The sequence below is a fragment of the Lynx rufus genome, unplaced genomic scaffold (genome assembly GCF_022079265.1).
Source record: "Lynx rufus isolate CCGP_SWC_20201006 ecotype Redwood Valley unplaced genomic scaffold, mLynRuf1.p SCAF_11, whole genome shotgun sequence".
NCBI classification, from domain to species: domain Eukaryota; kingdom Metazoa; phylum Chordata; class Mammalia; order Carnivora; family Felidae; genus Lynx; species Lynx rufus.
This window is the reverse complement of record NW_025814825.1, coordinates 37,436,297-37,455,080: the sequence shown is the minus strand read 5'-3', so window position 1 is coordinate 37,455,080 and position 18,784 is coordinate 37,436,297. Positions and strand designations below refer to the sequence as shown.

The 18,784-nt window shown below is 44.7% G+C and overlaps 1 protein-coding gene across 4 annotated transcripts in view; it reads right to left on the bottom strand.

Annotated features, from left to right (window-relative positions):
* Positions 1-5,215: 5,215 nt before the first annotated feature.
* Positions 5,216-18,784, bottom strand: part of LCOR (ligand dependent nuclear receptor corepressor) — a 143,776-nt gene continuing 130,207 nt past the window's right edge. For all 4 annotated transcript variants that reach the window (XM_047073226.1, XM_047073227.1, XM_047073225.1 and 1 more), the window contains one exon: positions 5,216-17,964. In XM_047073226.1, coding sequence (XP_046929182.1) covers positions 13,635-17,964 — 4,330 coding nt within the window. In that variant the 3' untranslated portion in view covers positions 5,216-13,634. The remainder of the gene's footprint in view (positions 17,965-18,784) is intronic.

Sequence of the window (18,784 nt, the reverse complement as noted above, 5' to 3'; positions counted from 1 at the left end):
CTCTCCCGCTCCCGTGGGGTTGGGAGGGCAGAGTACGGGGTGTGCGTTTGCAGGGGGTACCCTGTGAGCTGGGTGCCGCTCCTACCCACCCCTCCACAACACCCCGCATCTCAGCCTGGCCCCGCATGCACCCTCAGTGGAGCTGCAAGATTGGGATCCACCACAAGAGTGAGGGCAGCAAGGAGCCACGTGGTATGTCCCAGGATCAACGTTTCCTCAACCACCAACCTGCAAGTTGCTAAGGAATTGGACCACCGCTCATCTCGTCCGTCCACATTTAGGCCCAGGAGAAGGCTCTGGCGAAACCAGCTCCGATTAATCACCTCCACACCTTGTCACCCCTCTGATAAAGACCTTCGTTCACTTTGATGTCACCACCGGCTGTCTCCATTCAACATGCACCGAAGGGACACAAGCGGGGCAAGTCCTGAGGTTGCCGCTGCTTTGGCAGCACTGCTGGCGACGGTGGCCGGGGCTCCCTGGGAAGGTGTCGGGAATAGGCCGGACTCGTATCCTCTTTGCCTGCTGTTAGCCTAACCACGAAAGTATCTCTTTATACAGAATACTTAACAGATTCTAATATATATTTGTATTTCATTTTGTTATAGTATTTTTATATGTTAAAGTCAATATCTCGTGTCCCGTTTTGATTTTCAGATGCTGTGTGGTAGTGACACTTTGTTTAGGGGTCTCTGTAGTCTTATCTGGATCACTCTTTTAGAGAGACTGGTTTAGAACAGGCCCGTGAGGGAGCCACACCTGCCCTTTCCCTAGGATTATTCTAGAACATGTTGGATATTGTCTGTTGTCTTCCATGTGAACATGACATTGATTCACTCAGGTTCTGCCTTGTTGATCTCTTTTTCTGCACTAAGGATGAGCCCAGGGCTGCTGACACGCAGATTCCCAGGGTTTGAGGGTTTCTGGGCTGCCCACACACTGGCCATAACCCCCCGATGGCTCTCAGAGGCAGCACATGTAGGACACCTGTCCTTGGAACTCTCTGGTCTTCATGAAGTGGCAGAGGAGGTTGGTTCTTCCCAAAGGAGGAAGGGGAGGTCTGGGGGATGGCTTGGTCATAGCTCCCTGGGGATGTGAGTGCAGGGGCAGAGCCTGGCCCTGCACAGCACACGCAGAGATCTGGGCGGGGGAGGGGTCCTCATCCTCATTTCCCCTCAAGTATCTGGAGTCACACCCAGAGTTTGTGAACAGAGTCACATCCACATTTAACCTGGCTCTGAAGGTTTCAGTTCACTGGGGCAACAGATTAGAAAGCAGTACGGTTTCTCAAACTGTCCTGTAAGGTTAACCTGAGTGTCACTAGAAGAATGGTTCATAGGGATCAGTGGAGAAAGAAAGCAAACACACTTCTACAGTAGTTCTACTATGACTCCAGACTGTAGAATTGCTCTTAGCAATTTTTTAGGATGCATGACCTGAGCATCTAGGTGAGGCCAGGTGCTGGCAGTCGGGCTGGGCAAGGCCCCCACCACCAAGGAGACCCACCTGGTTCTCCTCTGATGCCAGGATCAGAGACTGATTCCCCACTAGATCATGATGATGGTTACACAAGTCATACCTGAACAGCACATGGTCACCTTGAAAGTGGGCGATGATGGTAACTGCAGTGTCTGCAAAGCAATTAGGGATTTGGGAGGAAATGTAATGAACTGGGTATAAGGAAGAAAATGGGTTAAAATAGGGTTGTAAGCTCAAGTGTCTGGCCAATAGGTTACCTAAGTAAATGGGCACCTGCCCTTCTGGCCCATCATTTGTATTACCACTTCCGATATAGCAGCGGGTAAGAGACCGATTTCCCTACTGTTAAAGAAAAAAGGGACAAATGGCAGCTGACAGTTAGGGACTTCTGGTGACCTCAGAGGCACATTTTCCAATCTACTGAGCTCTACCTGATTCGTACCATGCACTAACTTTATTAGATCTTCATTATGATTTTTAAAAGAGAAGCCAGAAACCAAATTTTATGTAAACCCTCACAGTTCATGTGTACAGATAACTCTTTTACTGGGCTCAATAAAATACAACTGTGAGCCACCAGTTTGCAACCTCTGAATTAAAGGAAAGTAAGTAGCAACTTTAACAGTTAAAAGGAAATCCCCGACCAAGGAAATGAGCATAGCAGGGCTTGGTTGGGGAGTGGAAGCAACAGAAAGAATGACCAGGCTTCCAGCTAGAGTTGCCAAGTTTCCCCGAGATTGGTGCTAAAGCATGTCTATCACCCCTATACTCTGTGCTCTCAGAGCTAATTTTAGAGACGTCCCCTCACCCCAAGCCAGTCAGTCTGCACCTCTCAGGCCATATTCTAGTTATCCTCCCATGGGATGAATATGGGAGGAAAAGAAGTCTATTTTAACCATGAAAACTCCTAATCTGGAACAAGATAAATTCTCCAAATTCAAGTGAACAGAGGTGGGGTTATTTTCACCGGATATAGTTCTGCATGTCAACGGCCACCGTCATGTAACATATTCAGGAAACCATGGCTGGCTCCAAAAGGAAATCACTGGCCCACTGGACCCTTACATAAACCCCTCTGAAGCAGAACTGAAAGAATATAGTGAAACAGGTCATGGGACTAGTAAATGTAAATGCCAACGTTCTGCCCTTCCCCAACATGGGCTACAGACAGCCGGGCAGCCCCCCTTGGCAGCTGTGCGTATCACCCTGGTATTTAACAGTGGCTTACCTGGTTCACCAGGTCCCCCGCCCCTCAGGATGAAGCACTGGCACCTTTCCAACTCCACCATGGGAATTCCAAGGATTCATCCGCAGTGTTTTCTTTTCCCCGAAGTTAGGCATACCTCACAAAATGGCCTCAGATCTACCAAACAACATTCCCTTATGTGCCAACACTGTGGCCGAGGCAGAAGTATTAGAAGTATTGTCTTTTGGTTCCTTCTGGCAACTGCTCAACTTTGCCACAGGCTACAAGTTGAATCCTGGGCTTCAGTGCATTCTGTTCCCTGTCCAGTAACTACACAAACACACTTTAATATCAAAGAAGTTTAATACGCTGCAATAAAATAAGCGCCTAGAAAAAGCTCATGGAATAGATGTCAATGTTAGAGAAATCCCTCCCACACATCCTCTAGCTCCATACCCCATCCCTCAAAACCAAACAAGAAAATCTGAAACAACAAAGGAAATCCGTCCAAGCTTGGATTTCAGTGAGGGCCCCTTTACCAATAACAAGAACACAGTTTCCTACATGGCCTAATAGGAAAGTAAAACACAGAAGCACAAAAAGTCCACAAGATTTCAATATTTAAGAGACTTGGTACATATTCAAAGTTAAAATAACTCCAACTTTTATAGCTATACATATTGTTTTAAAGCAACTTAATATATTTTTAAATTTCATATATACACTCTCAAAGGTTCTTCAGGTGAGGTATGTAAACATTGTCTAATGAAAAATTTTCAATGTTTCAAACCAACAAATTCACAGCATACATTGAATTTTCATCCATTAAAGACACAGTATTTTCCTACACTCACTAACACAGTGGAAATCCAGGCCCAAGGATACACATCTATCATCCACATTAACATTTGTAGAACTTCTCAATTCACTGCTTTTGGAAAGACCACCTGCACACAGGTTAGGGGCACACACTTGGTACCGAGAATCCAGAGACTCTCTCCTTAGGCATCTGGATCACTGGCTAAGACTCACAAGACAGCAAAAAGGAGCACATCTGAACAACTACAAGATTGACCTCGGCAATGACAACACTGGGAGGAACCAGAAAGACCTTAAAGGAACGGTAGAGATTCATCTTAGAGCTCCCTGGATCCACAGCCGGATCAGCAGCCCCTGCCCTAATCTCATTCTGAAGGGTCGTGGCCTAAAAAGAATAAAAACCCAACACGGCACCTGAGCTTCAGTTAAATTGCATGGGCCTCCTATGGCCCCCTGGCCCCTGAAAGGCATGAACTCTAGCCTAAAGTAGGACCCTGGGCTGTGCTTTTCATACAGGTTGGGGTTGAATTCCTTACTACCATAATGCATATGGGAAAATAATGCCATGAGTTCACAAAGACGACCACTGCCTGCACACAGGCACTGGCCGATGACCTTGGAGGAGCTCAATTTTGAAAACTACTTGTTCCCTGAGGGTAAACAGCAGGCTTCTATTGAGATTAAGTGAGGCTAATAAAGGGATTATTTATTACAAGGTAATAAACACGTGGGGAGCCTCAGGCCAGAGTTCTATTTTACTCGCACATAATCTACGACGCCCCCTCCCCGCCCTCCCACCACAGTAGTCACCTTCCCAATGACACAATATAGGTCAGTTTCTTTCCTCTTGCTTGCTTTCAGGCTCAGCAGTGGAAAGTTTTATTCTAACGCACCCACTTCAATCTAAAAAAACACTAGTGAAAAATTCCAAACACCGTCATAAATACAAAAGAGAAGACATATTCCAAAAGCCTAAAAAACTACATTATTCTATTAATGGTTATTCGGGTGTGGGGTATTTTTCATAAAGTTTAGGACGGTCACAAGGAGAGGCTGCTAAACAGCTTAGAAACCTGTTGAACTGGACACGCTGGGAGAGGAGGGACTGCCTTCCTTGCTCCCATCTAAACGGCTTAACCCCAGACATTTCAAACCCAGGCACAGAGGAGGATCACAGGAAGTGGGCTTAGCTTTCCAAGGTAGGGCAGATAGACTCAAAGGGCTTTTAACTGTCAATTTAAAATTTTAATGTAAAAAGTTCTTATGTTCACAGCCAAATGAGCTTTGCCTCGACTAGATTCTGGAAGCCCTGCAAATTCATGGAAAAATAGATCAGTTTTCAATCTCTATGCCCAATTTTTGATGTGTCTGGTGCTGGCAGATTTCTCATCCATTGCTAGAGTTGTAGGACATGAAGAAGCGTGCAGACGAACAGAAGCAAAAATTCAAGTACAGCCACCTCTCCGGCAAAGGCAAGAGGTCTTAGCAAGAGCTGTTCTACCCCCACCCTATCCTCTGAGACAAGGGCCAACGCAGAGCCCAGAATAAATTGTTATTACCTAGGATCTTATTGCTTATGGGCAACACATCAGAAAGAACACCTGGAAATCTGCTCTGCAGATCTGGGAACTGACCGGTTTATCATATATATATATATCATATGTATATATCATATATATATGATATATATATATGATATATATATATACACACACATATTATATATATATATATATATATATATATATATATATATATATATATATATGGCATAACCAGATGAGAAGAGGGGGCAATTAAAGCTTGGATTTGATGTAGCGTTACAGATCAAATGCCCCAAACAGCTCTCAACCTGCTGGTTTTTGTTCTTTCTCCATGTGTGAACTGTGTTATGAAAGGAAGTCCACTGCTCAAAATATAGTCTTCTACAATACTACAATGCAAACCAACATCACTCAGAACATGAATCTGTATACAGCACGTGTAATAAATATTTTTAAAAAACTATTTACAACATTACTTCTTGTGAACATTAGATGAGAGCAAAATTTATTTCCTCCTGCAAAGGTTAAAAAAGTTTTGACGGTCTAGTTCAGTGCTAAATTCCCTGGCACCTAGTTACCCATTCACATTTCATCTTAAAATCAGATTTGCTTACAAATAGTATCTTAGAAAAAACATTCTCCAGCATTGCTGTTCAAGTGTCCTCCTCGTTTGTTAGAAAAGACAAAGGGAGGCCATAAGAAAATATGCAAATTACGGTTCAAGCGGATGAGAACCTCCCCCCACCCCACCCCCACCATGTGTCCAGTCCCAAGCTCTCTGGTCTTGGAGCCGTGGTTCTCAGTCCAGCCACCTGCGGAGAATGAGAGTCACGGCTCAGACAGAGGTGCCCAGGAATGGGGCACAGAGAAGAGGAACACGATCATAAAGCATCCGTTCCGTTAAATCTAGGGGTGCTCTGAATTGCAGACCAAGACTCCTGAGAGGTAAAGCTGCACACACCTTAGAGCAGATGGTCTCCTCCTGTAACCACGGGTGACAGGTGGGGCTGGCCACATCTGCACAGATGTTTGCTGAGACAGGGAGAAGGGGGAGTGCAAGGGGGAAGACAAGGAGGAGGGTGAGGAGAAGGAGGGCTGAGGTGCTCAAGAGTACTGTCAAGGTGCAGAAGGAAACATGCTTATCTCCCATGGTTAATGAATGTGAATAGGTGTGTGTCTTTCACAAACGTGAGAAAGACTAGAAATACATCTTAATGCTTTCTTTAGGCAACCAGTGGTTTCTCCATAGCCCCACAGGTATGGGTTTGGAGTTCCTTGGGGTTACAACTAAGGCTCGTTTCCATGGACAGGGTGTTGAGTGGACAGTTGGAAGGTATCAACTGCGTATGCAAAAAAAGTGGGCGGCTTGAGGCAAGGCCCGATGCCATGCCTGGCACAGCCATACCAGTTGTGGGAGACTCACTTTGTTCTGGGATGGGATGACAGTGGGGGGAAACACTCAGATTCCCAATCCACGCTGCGTCTGCCCAGAGTGAGGGTTTTGAGGTGGCACCCTTCTGCTTTCACTGTGTTGTTTGGGGGTTCAATGGATGAGCAAGGTAATTGGGGAGGACAGGTGGCTAGAAAGAACACTTTTTTGGAAAGCCCTTTCGACAGTTAATTTTTTGTTGCTAAAATAAATACTTTCTATAGAAGCATTTGAACAGGAAAATACCACTATTTACACAGTGAAATAAATTCAACAGTGGTGAATGTAACTGTGTATTACACCATGTATTGGAAACCACAGTCAAGAACACAGTCTCCTAGAACACTGGTGAAACTGATACCCTTAAGATACAGTGGCCTTAAAACGAATCCCTACCTGTGGTATAAACATACATAATTATGCAGATCTTGTTTGTATGGCATCTTTCCCACAAACTACCTCCCCAATACTACAGCTTCAGCTGCAAGACAGCATGAGGTGCAGATTATAGAAAACAAGTGGGCTGAAAAAGTTGATAAATTGAAGAGTATTTGGACTCAACGGCTGAATGCTGGAAGGAAAATAAAGGGATGTGAAAAGAAAGATGCTTCTAGTATGACACGTATGCGCTCAGTGACATGCTTGGGAGGTATGGTACTGTCCCAGAGAAGATACCTCCTAGAAGGGGGCTGGGCGGCACAAGCAGAAGAGGGAAGAGAGGAGGGGCCAAGGATGGCTCCTCAAGACGAGCTGAGCCAGGCCAGAGAGCTCGGAACTTCTTCAGACTACAGCTGCTGGTGTGCCAACAAGGGGCCATCAACATGCAGGTGTTCACGAGAGGGTGGAGGGAGGGCAGGCTGGACTCGGGTTCAAATGGGCACAGGGGTCATTCGTTTAGGTTCACAAGTAGTGACCAGAGCTTGGGGCGTGAGCTTGCAAGCGTACAACAAAGGAAAAAGGGTGCTAGAGGGTGAAAGGGGCACGCCTGTTCTGGCCAGGGGAGGCACTGTTCTGGGATTCAGGTTCATTACCAAATCTGTTTGTGGGCAGCACTGCCACAGAGGAGACGTAAAAGACTTTGCACTTCTGGTTTTAACTACTTGTCCTAGTAGATCAGATCATGATTCAACAAACATTCAATCAACGAAGAGGGATCTTTTCTTCTTCTTTAGTGCACAAGCATCACTCAGAAATAACGTGCAACAGCAGCTGTGTGCCGAGATGAACAAGTGAGACCCCCTCAAATCTAAAAGGAAGGATGTGGTGCAGTGCTGGATTATGTGAAAAAATGTTTGTGCCTAGCTGTCCTCATATTTTATCCTGAACGACGTACTGCAAGGGTCAGTAAAGCTTTTTGTAAAGAGCCAGGTGGTGAATATTTTACATTTTAGGCTGTGTCCACTACTATATGGTTTCTGTTCCTTTTTTTTTTTTTTTTTAATATAATCCTTTAAAAAATAAAAGGTAAAATGCATTCCTCCAACCTCCGGCATACTATAAGACCATGAGCACCTGTTTCATTGTTGTTGCTCTTTCATGGGCAGTCTATACCTTCACGTCCCTTGCCTACTGACCACCTTGCATTAAGTGGGATGGTCTCAGGCTGGTGAGAAAGCCTCTGTGCGTCACAGTGCTTGCCAGACGGGACTAACTACACAGCCGCCCCTCTAGACAACAAAGCTGAGGGTGTCCCCTAAGCACCGAGTGTATGCCACCAGGGCTCTGGGAAAAGGAAGATCGGACAGACAGGAGGTAATGGAAGGAAACGACCAGCTTTGGCTCAATCCGAAGAGCAAAAGCATGAGCAAGTGCACCCTCTGCAGAAGTGCCCCGGGTGCTTCCCCGGGTCCCCAGCACGACAAGGCAAAGCCCTGCATCAGAAGCGTCATCAGAGAGCTCTGGGTTTCTGCTTGAGTGTGACTTATTATCTCTAAAGGAAAGAGGTCAGACCTTCAAGTCTTCCAATATGTCCACTGTAGCACAAGTAGTCAAACTGTTCTGACATTTCACGGAATGAACTGAAGGTTGCCTCAAAAGGCTTTTCATAATTCTGCTTGTTTTAAATGCAATAATCTTTTTATTTTCATTTTTTTCCCTGAAAAAGGATTTGGGAGCAAGCCCAGGGAAGAATACTTACTGCTGGGGTGTGAGGACTGCCTTGCTGATGTGATTATAGACCTGATTTTATACTCACAGAAAAATTTCCAGTATTTCAGTGGATATCAAGCAATAAGAAGACAAAAATTAATAGCTGAGAAGTCAAAACGATAACTGTCTGTTTCAAAATAACCGAAATAATCAGTGTTCTGGGGCCACCGACAGAAATTTTTTCACTGGCATGACATTCAACTTCCTTTGGGAAAAAACCAGTATGGAAGCTTATCCTTGAGTTCTGGGGGACGGGGAAGACCCAACAGCCTGGAAGATGACTGGATTTGATCCAAAGAATATAATGTACAACTTCTCAGTCACACTCAGGTTACATAATATGCCCCAATTTTCTATTCTTACCTAAAAGCACATTCAAAGCCCCTAGTTTTCATTTGCTGGCTTGCCTTTAATAAAATAATTTTGAAAGGAAAGTATATGACTAAAAAAATATCAGTGCTGATGCATTTTTATTTTCCTAGAAGCTGGCCCAAAATATTACATAATAAATACCTTGGGTTAGTGACTGGACTTTGTTTTCCCTTCTGTGAAAAGGCTTTTTCCGTATCTAAATATGTAAATGAGAATACCACAGTATTCTCAACTAATTTTGAGAAAAACCAAATCTTGGCTTACCTTAGGAACAAACAAGACGTGAGGCCGGAGTCAAGTCTATGATAAAGGCTGAGTGAAATGAGAGGCCAGGCCACATTTACAACTCTGAAGCCCTGTTTGCTCACGGGGTCTGACTCTTGAGGCTAACAGTGGCCTCACTGTGGCTGCAGTGACGGGCGGTTCTAAGAAGGAAGGTGTGAGGCTACGGCAGCTCACGAGTCAGGAGATGGCAGTCAGTGTGCTATAGCAATATACCGTGTCTCCTCTGTAGCAAGAGAAAATAAAGAAGTGTAAAAAGAAGAACAAAACTGAGGTAAGATAAGGGGGAAAAGAAGAAGAGGACAGAGAGGAGGGGAGGACAAAGAAAGGAGAAGATCAATCAGGCAAAATTTGTTAGTGAAAAACGATTATTTTCTTAAGCAAGGAGGGTCAACAAACTTTTTCTGAAAGGTCCAGACGGTAAATCCTTTAGGCTTTGCAGGCCCTTGGTCTCTGCTATAAATATGATACTCTGCTGGAAAGCTGCCAAGGAAAATACACGAACAAATGGGCATGGCTATGTTCCAATAAACTTTTATTTACAAAAGAGTGACCAGCCCATATTCTGCAGACCCTTGATCCTCTGTAAGCCAAATGACAGTTTGTGTGGGCTGACAGAAAACCAATAGGAACGGGTGTGGCTCCCCGGCCTAGCACCCCGGGAAATTCCAATACAGTCCCTGGTGCGGTGACAAGCCACTAACCTTGCTGATGGTGGTACTTACAGAATCTCCAACCTGCATCATGTAGCATGCTGTCTTTCCCACTTAGCTCTCGGGTCCTTCAATCAGCAGGAATGCTGCCCATAGAGGGGGGGTGACAGCTTCAGCCCTCACCACGAATCCACCACAAGGCAGGAAAGAGACCAAACCTCAGTTCAAAGCAACAGTCTTGAAGTGATGTGTTTCACTGATGTCCTATCTGAACAGCGTGTGATGCACAGAGGAGCCCCTCAGAAGCAGCACCTATGAAGAGACGAGGACCTGCACCTCTCCTAGCCGCAATACTGCAAGGATGAAACCCACAGTCCAAGATTACGGTTTTTAGATAAGGCTTGTGTAAAAATCTTTAATGAAGTACAGATGCAACAGAATTAACCTAAGGGATCCAAGGGACTAGCAACTGCAGATGAACACACACCAGTGACATTCCAATGCGGGAAGCCTTAAGAGCAGACTAAACGTTCATTGCCTTCCTGCTGTGCTGCAAGATTGCTATGAGGGAGGCTCTGGACCCTGACTGGGGAGCAGTTTCCATGTTGTCCTCCCAAATCCAGGGAGCCTGAAGGGCTAGAAAATGGGGGACAGAAAATGGGTCTCCTGAAGAGGGCCCAGCTCTGGGGAGCTATGATAGAGCTTCAGTCATTGCTCCGCAGGCATCCTGCAGCTCTCCCAGAAGCTCAGAGGTAATACCGGCGTTCTCAGGTCATCAACTTCAGCTCCAACACTGGGACAGTCAGAGTATAGGCCCAGGAGCAGAGTTTTCTTTTTTCTTCATTTGGAATCTGGAATGTGGGACAGATTGCCTTTGCATCTGGTGGCAAGCCATACTGTGAAGATGGCTATAAAAAGGAGGTCTTTGTGAGACAGGGGAAACAAGGGGGAACTTGAGTCAATTCCAAGTCTGGCTTGGAGGTGTGTAGGAGACAGGTTTGCCAGCATCGGCTGTAAGAGTAAAAGGGTGTTCCAGAGGCAGCCCTCAAGTCTGTTTGTTTGTTTTCCTTTCTTCTATTAGCAAAATTAACTGAATCAGCAAAAATGAGATTCAACAAATATAAAAATAATTCTAAGCTTTTAAGTGTTCTAATTATGTAGAATCCCAGTCTATTTAAATGCAGTTACTACTATAAAGTGTAAGTTGATTTTAAAGATGAGCCACTGCAGTGTATAAAAAAAGGCATACACATGCATACCTTTCGCCAAATGCCGCCTAAGACGGGAGAAAAGGCTATTATCTTGAAGTAAGCTTTTTAAAATGAAAAAGCACTTAGAAAAGTAATGGAATGGATGACAGACCCGAAACTGGAAGAGTTCCACCCACTCACACTGCCTCACACCTCTCCCTAAGTTAATCCAAGCACCGCTACAATGCAGTCTACGTGCAGCTAAGGGGGGCACCTTGAGTATACGCACAGGAGTCCACACATGTCACATTGGCAGACCTCAGCTGGTTAAGTCACCACAAAAACAGTATCCAGTGACGACTATATGAAAATATTTTTTTTTAACTTTAAAACCACTTTTAAAAGATTAACCAAACCTACTCAAAAACATACTAATGCTTCTGTGCAACTTAATGCTGAGAAAGGGCTGCCAACATACACACTCAGCAGTTTCATTAATATAGGTAGCTCTTGAATGGCCAAAGTCAAAGATATTAAAAAGAAAAAAAGAGACTCATGGGATAGGAGACATTGGAAAAAAAAAAAAAAAGTCAAGGCTTCACTGAAGATAGTAAGCTTCCCTACCTATGAAATTCAATGCAATTTTCAATTTCCCATGAATCACATGCTTTTCTCCAGTCCTATCCAGTCATCAGAAGTTTCCATTATATACAGCAAGCTTTTCACAGAATGGGTAGAAGGCCTGTTTTATCATGATTTGGCTGAACTATACATGAAAAAAGTCCACCCAGGTTTACCTAAACAGATCTGAACAATCTAAATGGAAAACTTTTAGTAAAACAGACAGGGTGGCACCTGTCCACACAAGCCTACTTCTGTGACGGAGCATGTTAGAGAAGTTGGCTGAAGCTTTAACAACCAAGCCTTTTTTGTAGAGTGGCCCAGTGGAAATGTGGCAGTCACACTGTGTTATAATGGAGCAATGTTACAGGCATCAAGGGAAAGCCCATGCAACCACCTCAGGCGTCACTCAGGAAAGGCAAACAACATTAGTTAAAACACCGCAGCTCTCAATTCTGAGCCATGGAATAGAGCCTGACGTGATAGAGGCGGGAGTGATACCACAAGCATTAACTACCAGTATGGCACTAACCAATTAGAATGCTAACACCCACTCTAACCATGTACGTTCACACTGGAGCACACCAGCTGAACGTCAGCTCCAGGTGGGGGGAGCGCTGCAGGCCCACTATGAGACGGGGCTGCTTCCTCCAACAGCAAAGTTGCTCTGAACTTTACATAACTCTGTGCTGTTTAGACCTTTCTGAGCCTCATGCCAAACTGGTTTTGGGGATACTCACAGAGACCCTGGGCCACATTTAAACCATCTGGCCTGTGCTAATTACCCAGCTCATGAACGAACGCCCTAGCACACTGCATGGCGACAAAGAATCTTACTGCAGAACCGGGGCTGGGAGACATCTGTGGCTAATAACCACAGGCAAATGCACATGCACAAACTCTTAAACTTTTCTATTACTGGAAATAACAACCTGGCTTTCTTTGAATATGGAAGTATTCGGGGTAAGAAAGAATATTAGAATAGTCACTCTTATCCTAATTGTCAAGTTATAGTTACAAGATGAAAAAAAAAAAAGCCTACATTTTTTCCCCCAAAGTCAGAAGAAAACCTCGTTAGAGTGCTAGCAAGCTTGCAAGGCCAAAAATGAAAAGGATGGCAAGAATCAGTAATGCAAATCACTTGGGGGATGTAAATAATTTTTAGAGGTCATAACCCAATATTAACACCATGTGACACATCTTCTGTCCCATGGGCACATAATTTAGAATACATTTTTTCAAATGACAAAGGATCAAAAGTGAGAGGAGTGACCAATAATGAACAGAATATGAATTTTTAAAAAGGGGTAACAGAAATATTCATCTTTTATAATAATAATTTCCCTCTGCATTCTCTACATACCATAAAAGTGATTTGGTTTAGCTTTCGAGAATCATTGAAACAAACAAACAAGACAGAGAGGGAAGTTCACTGCTAGGGTTTGCAAAGAGGAGTGTCTGTTCAGGTACAGACACTGCAGGGTGGCTGCTGAAAAGCTACTTTTATGTGCATGATGGTGGTCTTCTCGGCTACAGTACAAGTGCTTGTGCATCAAGTATAAAATACAAGCCTTTAATCACATAGATCAGCTTTTTAGCTTTTGTAAATTTAAAAACAAAAAGGATAAATAAGGCACTGTACTTTTAAAAACTAAAACTGCTTGGTTCCAAGTTTAAAACCCAAGGAACAACCAGAATATAATATATAACTTCCCTTACTCAGCCTCAGAGAAAGACTCTGCAAGTTCCCTTCTCCATCTGAGATGCATTTTTCTGACATCTTAAATTGTGATGTTCTCCATTAACTGCAGATTTGAAAGGCTGGATGAGCTTATAAAAGCAGGTTTAGTTAATGCAAAACGAAGGGTTACTTCTGTAAGACAGTTTAACTCTCGGCTACCAGCCTGGCGATCACTTTGCGTCCAGCCGTCTCCGTTTGCCATGGGAAGAGTCCAGCTTTGCCTTCAGCTTTCGCTTTCTCTGGGCCGCACTGCTCTCTGGGGTTTTTGTCAAGGGTCTGGCCCGAGCCTTTCCACTGCTTTGCTTCCTGTTGGTGGCTTTCTGTGGCCTTGAAGAGGATTCACCTGCCCCCTTTTGCTTTGCAGGTTTCGTCACTGTGTCTGAGGCGGCTGGCTGAGCGGGTCTTTTGTTTGTATTTTCTTTTTCCCTCCTGGAGGGAGGGCAGTTCTTCCCAGGGGACTTTTTGGGGATCTTCACTTTATTCTCTTTCAAGGATGTCTTTTTGGGCAGTTGGCTGATTCTGTCCCTTGCAGCTGGCTTCTTGGCAGCAGGGGTTTTGGTGGATCCATCACTATGCTTTTCTTTGCTGGCTTTGACCGCAGGTCCCTTGTCCTTCCTGTCCTGAGCGGTGCCGCTTTCTGTCCTCTTGCGTTTATTCTGCACTTCGGCTTTCGGCAAGATTTCAGACATCTGCTTCCCCTTCCTTCCCTTCATTCCATCAGTACTCTTGGGCTTAATGGGAAACCCATCTGCATCCACTTGCAGGGCAAGCTTGGGGGACATCAGAGGGTTGATGCATACACTCTTACAACTCTGTTTACTCTCCACAGCCTGTCCAAATGGGCTCTCCATTTTCTCGTTCTTGATCAAACATTGCTGGGCTCTGAGCTTTCCTCGAATATTGGAGTATTTTCTGAGGATCCGAGTACTGGCTGGGGTAGGTGAATTTGTGGGAGGATGGCTAGTTCTACCTTCCTTGACTTCCTCTACAGTGTCTTCAGAATTGGGGCTGAGGCTGACATCACTGCCATCCTCTGGCTCCACTTGGTCAGGATTCTCTCGAAACTTAGCCCAGAGCTTCTGTGTTTTCCAATTGTTTCTAGCAGGAGTAGCTCCAGGAAATTTCTTCAAGTGTTTTTTCAAGCGTTCAGCCTGTAGTGAACTGGGGTACAGGCTGGAAGGAGAGTATTTCTGAAGAGGATGCTTGACAGGGGGGATGTCTCCTGGAAGACGAGTGTTGAGCTTCTTCACGATAACCAGAGACCGGGTTTCAGTTGTCTCTAAGAACCATTTGCAAACATTAGATAACTTAAAGTTTGTCATAAACAGCATCTGAACAGGAGAAAACTTTTGAACCTCCAACGAACCCCTACATTTCCGTGACCTTTTTTTGCTTTTCCAAATCTCCTTTAGTTTATCTGACTTGTTCCTTGATCTTGGCGTTGGCTGGGCTTCCTTTTCCAACTGGATCCAACCTTTCTGGACTCGCATGTACTGGGCATTGAAGCTGGCAATAAGCTCTTGGTTCTCTTCCTCTGCACACCATTCCACAAACTTTGGCTGGTCATCTACCACTGTGTCCACATCATCCTCATGTAAGGGATCTCCACTCTCTGAAGCTTCCTTTTCCTTTGGCATTGGGTTTCCCTGTGTTGCTTCCTTTTCTGAAGTCACTTTTGCAGTGTCCAAGGAGTCCAGAGAATGAGTATGTCTTAGGTTGTAAGTTGAAGAGGTCAGTCTTGTAAGCCTCGGGACGCACTGTGGGGGCCCGGCCACATCACCACTTCCACTATTTGACAAGCCACGTGCACTGGATGGCACATCGCTCTGGTCACCTTTATGCTGGGTGTTTGCACTGCCAACCTCATTCACAACCTCCTCCGTATCGTGTGCAGGAATTGGTTCTGGCTTCTCTTTTGATTGTTCTGGGAAAGTACATGGAATATTTTCTGAGGGAGCATGAGCATTTTTCTCACCTAACTTAGACTGAACATAGATTTCCAGTCTTTCTCCAGGCAGGGTCTGGCCTACTGTGGTTATGGGATCACCGCGGGGGAAAATACCTCCTTCTTCCCCTTTGACCTCTTTAGCCAGCATGTTTTTAAAAGTCTGCCTGGTGATGATCCCACCTTCTTTGCCCTCCTGCTCGGCATCTTTCTCAGAGGGCTTTTCATGGACCTCTGGGTTTTCAGTGTCCTCCAAAGCTTTTGTATGGAAACCGTCAGCCAGAAGACTCTCAGGTGTTGTCTCACCAGGGCACCCTTCCTTTTTAGAACGTTTCATAACAGGATTTTTGGAAACCTTGATCTCAGGACTAGCAGAGGAAGAATCTGAACTTTGACTTCTTAGGCACCTATCAGCAGAAGAGGGATCAGAAAGCTGACTTCTTAGGCACCTGTCAGAGGCCTCAGGGAGTTTTTTAACTTTTTTCTTCTTGTCCAGATTCTCTTCGGGTGAGTCAATGTTTTGATCACACATATCTCTTTCTGAAGAATGTTTTACGTTACTGCCCTGTCCCTCTAATTTTCCTGTACCACCTGCTGTCTCACTTTCCTCAATTTCGTTGGGGTTTTCATTAGTAAAAGTGCTGCTTTCCTTCAAGAGTGGGTCAGTATCTAGCTCCTGAGTGTCTTCAGTCTCAGCCTCAGTACTGATGCTTTGGTTGTCTTCAGCTTTTCCCAGGCTCAGAGGAGGCTCCAAGCCCACTGCAGGACTCTGACTTTCTGAGCAAGGAGGACCTTCCTCTCTACTGACTGTTTCAGGAGAAGAGTGAGGCCTGGAAACAACATCTTCATTGCCTCCCTCAGAAGTGCTCTCAATAGAGGAAACCAGGTGACAGTCTTGGGTGACAGTCCCCTCCTCGATTTCCAGCAGTTCGACTGGCTGCTGGTCTCGTTCAGGGGAAGCTATCCCACTTGCTGTGGGAGTTGAGACCATGGAGCTGCCTTCTGGCGTGTCCTCTTTGGGAAGGTGAACAGGGAGAGGTGACACCAGGCTGGAGGCTGTTGTTTCCTTTGACCTAGGAGAGCTGCTCGGGTTTGGTTTATTTGTCACGGGGCAAACCTCAGGCTCTTGAGATTCCTTTTCCGAGGAAGCATCTCTGTCTCCTTCCTTAAGGGAGATTATTTCTTTACTAGGTTCTTCGTGGTCATCGTCTCTGGGATGCTGCACATCCACGGCGGGTCCAGGGGCTGAAAGTGTAAGGGTCTGCTTGGGAGTGACCACTGCCTCCGGCTCCAGGGTTGAACAGCTCGCTTTTTCTTGGGAGTGTAAATTTCTGGCCAGTGTGCGAACAGTTGGCAGCTCACAACAATCACCATTGAAAAAGTATCCCCGAGTACTCTTTCTGGCTGTTTTCCGAGAGGATAATATTGATCTTTGATTCTCAAAGTGGCATTCTGTTATTGGCTGACTAATATAAACGACATCACACTGGTTATCATAATCGTTTATCCTCAACCCTGATGCCCTTTTACTTTTCCGAGCTGTCTTAATGGAGGTCGAGATCATCTTGGTTCGTGAATGTCCATTAGATGCTTTGTGTACAGCTGGCATTGGGCTGGGGGCTAACCAACCATCTTTGGAATGATCAAACTGGCCCTTATCACTGGGATGTAAATGATAACTCACCTTATTTCTTCCTAGTGAGTGAAGATGGTTCTCTTGCTTTGGCCTTGAATCTTGTTCACTGGACTCTAACTCCTGGCGCAAAGGTGTTTTTGAGCTACACAGTAAAGCGTTCTCTTTGTCAGCAGTTCTAGGTGAATTCCCCATAAACCCTGAGTCCCAAGCCTCTTCTGATAAAGCTTTGAATGAATTTCTCTGAGAAATAATACAGCTGTTGCTCTCCTCACTATTCTCAGCTGCCCCTTTTACTGCAATTAGACTTTCTACTAAAGCTGAGCTCTGCATATGGTCTTTACCATCCTCGCGAATTTTCACATTTGTGTCTTGCTCCTGTCCAGTGGTTTGCCCCTCCAAGCTCTTAGAGATGTGGTGGAAGTTTAATGAGGAAGAATTAGATGCAGTGAGGTATCCCAGAGTGGAACTATCCGTTGAACTACCAGAATTAGGTTTAGTGGTTGGAAGTTCAGAGGAATCTTTCTGGGTAACAGCCAAGGCATTCTCTCTCCCATCTACAGACTTTATCTCGGGAGGAGGCTCCTTCAGGGCCTGTTCTGTCATGCGTAGAGGGCTGTGAGAGTCCGATGAGTCTACGAACAAATCTACAGAAGTAGGAGACTTCCTATCGAGACACACAGCATCCTTTTCCTTATGTTTGGTGCCTAGTTGGGCACAGCCGGCACTGCAAGTGGATGCGTCCATTGCTCCAGAATCAGGGTGCAGGTCCTCGGGGCCTGGCTGGGATTCAGTGTACAGATCGTTCAGAACACGAATGAACTGCTTCTGATGATGAGTGCACAGTTTGACCATAAACTTCTCCAGCGGGGACTTCGACTGATTGTTAGAATCTACTGCTAGAGCCTCTGTTGAATTCTCACTAGACAGACAAAGAGAAAGAAGAAATTAGTATGGTCATTCTCCAAAGAAAATTTTTACCCTATGAAATTCACCAGACGTTACTCATGTTGTAAAGAGAATGGACACTCTAAAACTGCTTCTAAGTGCCCAGGTAAATTTGATTCCATAAATGAGGGGTATTTACCTAATTAAAATATAAGGCTAGCCCTGTTATATTCTCAAATTTCAGTAACATCCTTCATACCTTTTAAGAGATCCTTCACAGTTATTTTTATCTTATAGAGAAGAAATATCATTGAAAATAATTTTTTGGAAAATAAAATTTTGGCTACATTAACTTCCAGTTGGTCAACATATACTTTTGTTTTAGACCTGGGTATTCCTGTTAAATAATTATTGATTTGTAAGCCCACAACACTGACAAAAACTCAGACGCACTATATTGCAAACCTTAGTTTGGAAATATTTAGGGAAATTATAGTTTTAACATGGTTTCTCAGCATGACTAATTGGTTGGACTTATAATTCTGCAAACAGTAATACAGGAACCCTTCTGCTCCCTTCCTGGGGCAATGAGAAATAGAGATCAATAATTTCATAATTCAAATACACTGAAAGATGCAATTATAAGCAGCCTATGTTGGCCTCCTACCTTCCTCACGCCCCTCTGGCCTCTGAAGCAGTGTGCTTTTAATGGAAAGAGCACAGATTGTGGAATATGATAAACTCACATTCTACTTCTAGCTCTGACATTTACTATCTATAGGCTCTTAGGTAAATTACTTAACCTCTCTGAACCTTGGTTTCCTCATCTGGAGTTGGAACTCAGTATTGATATT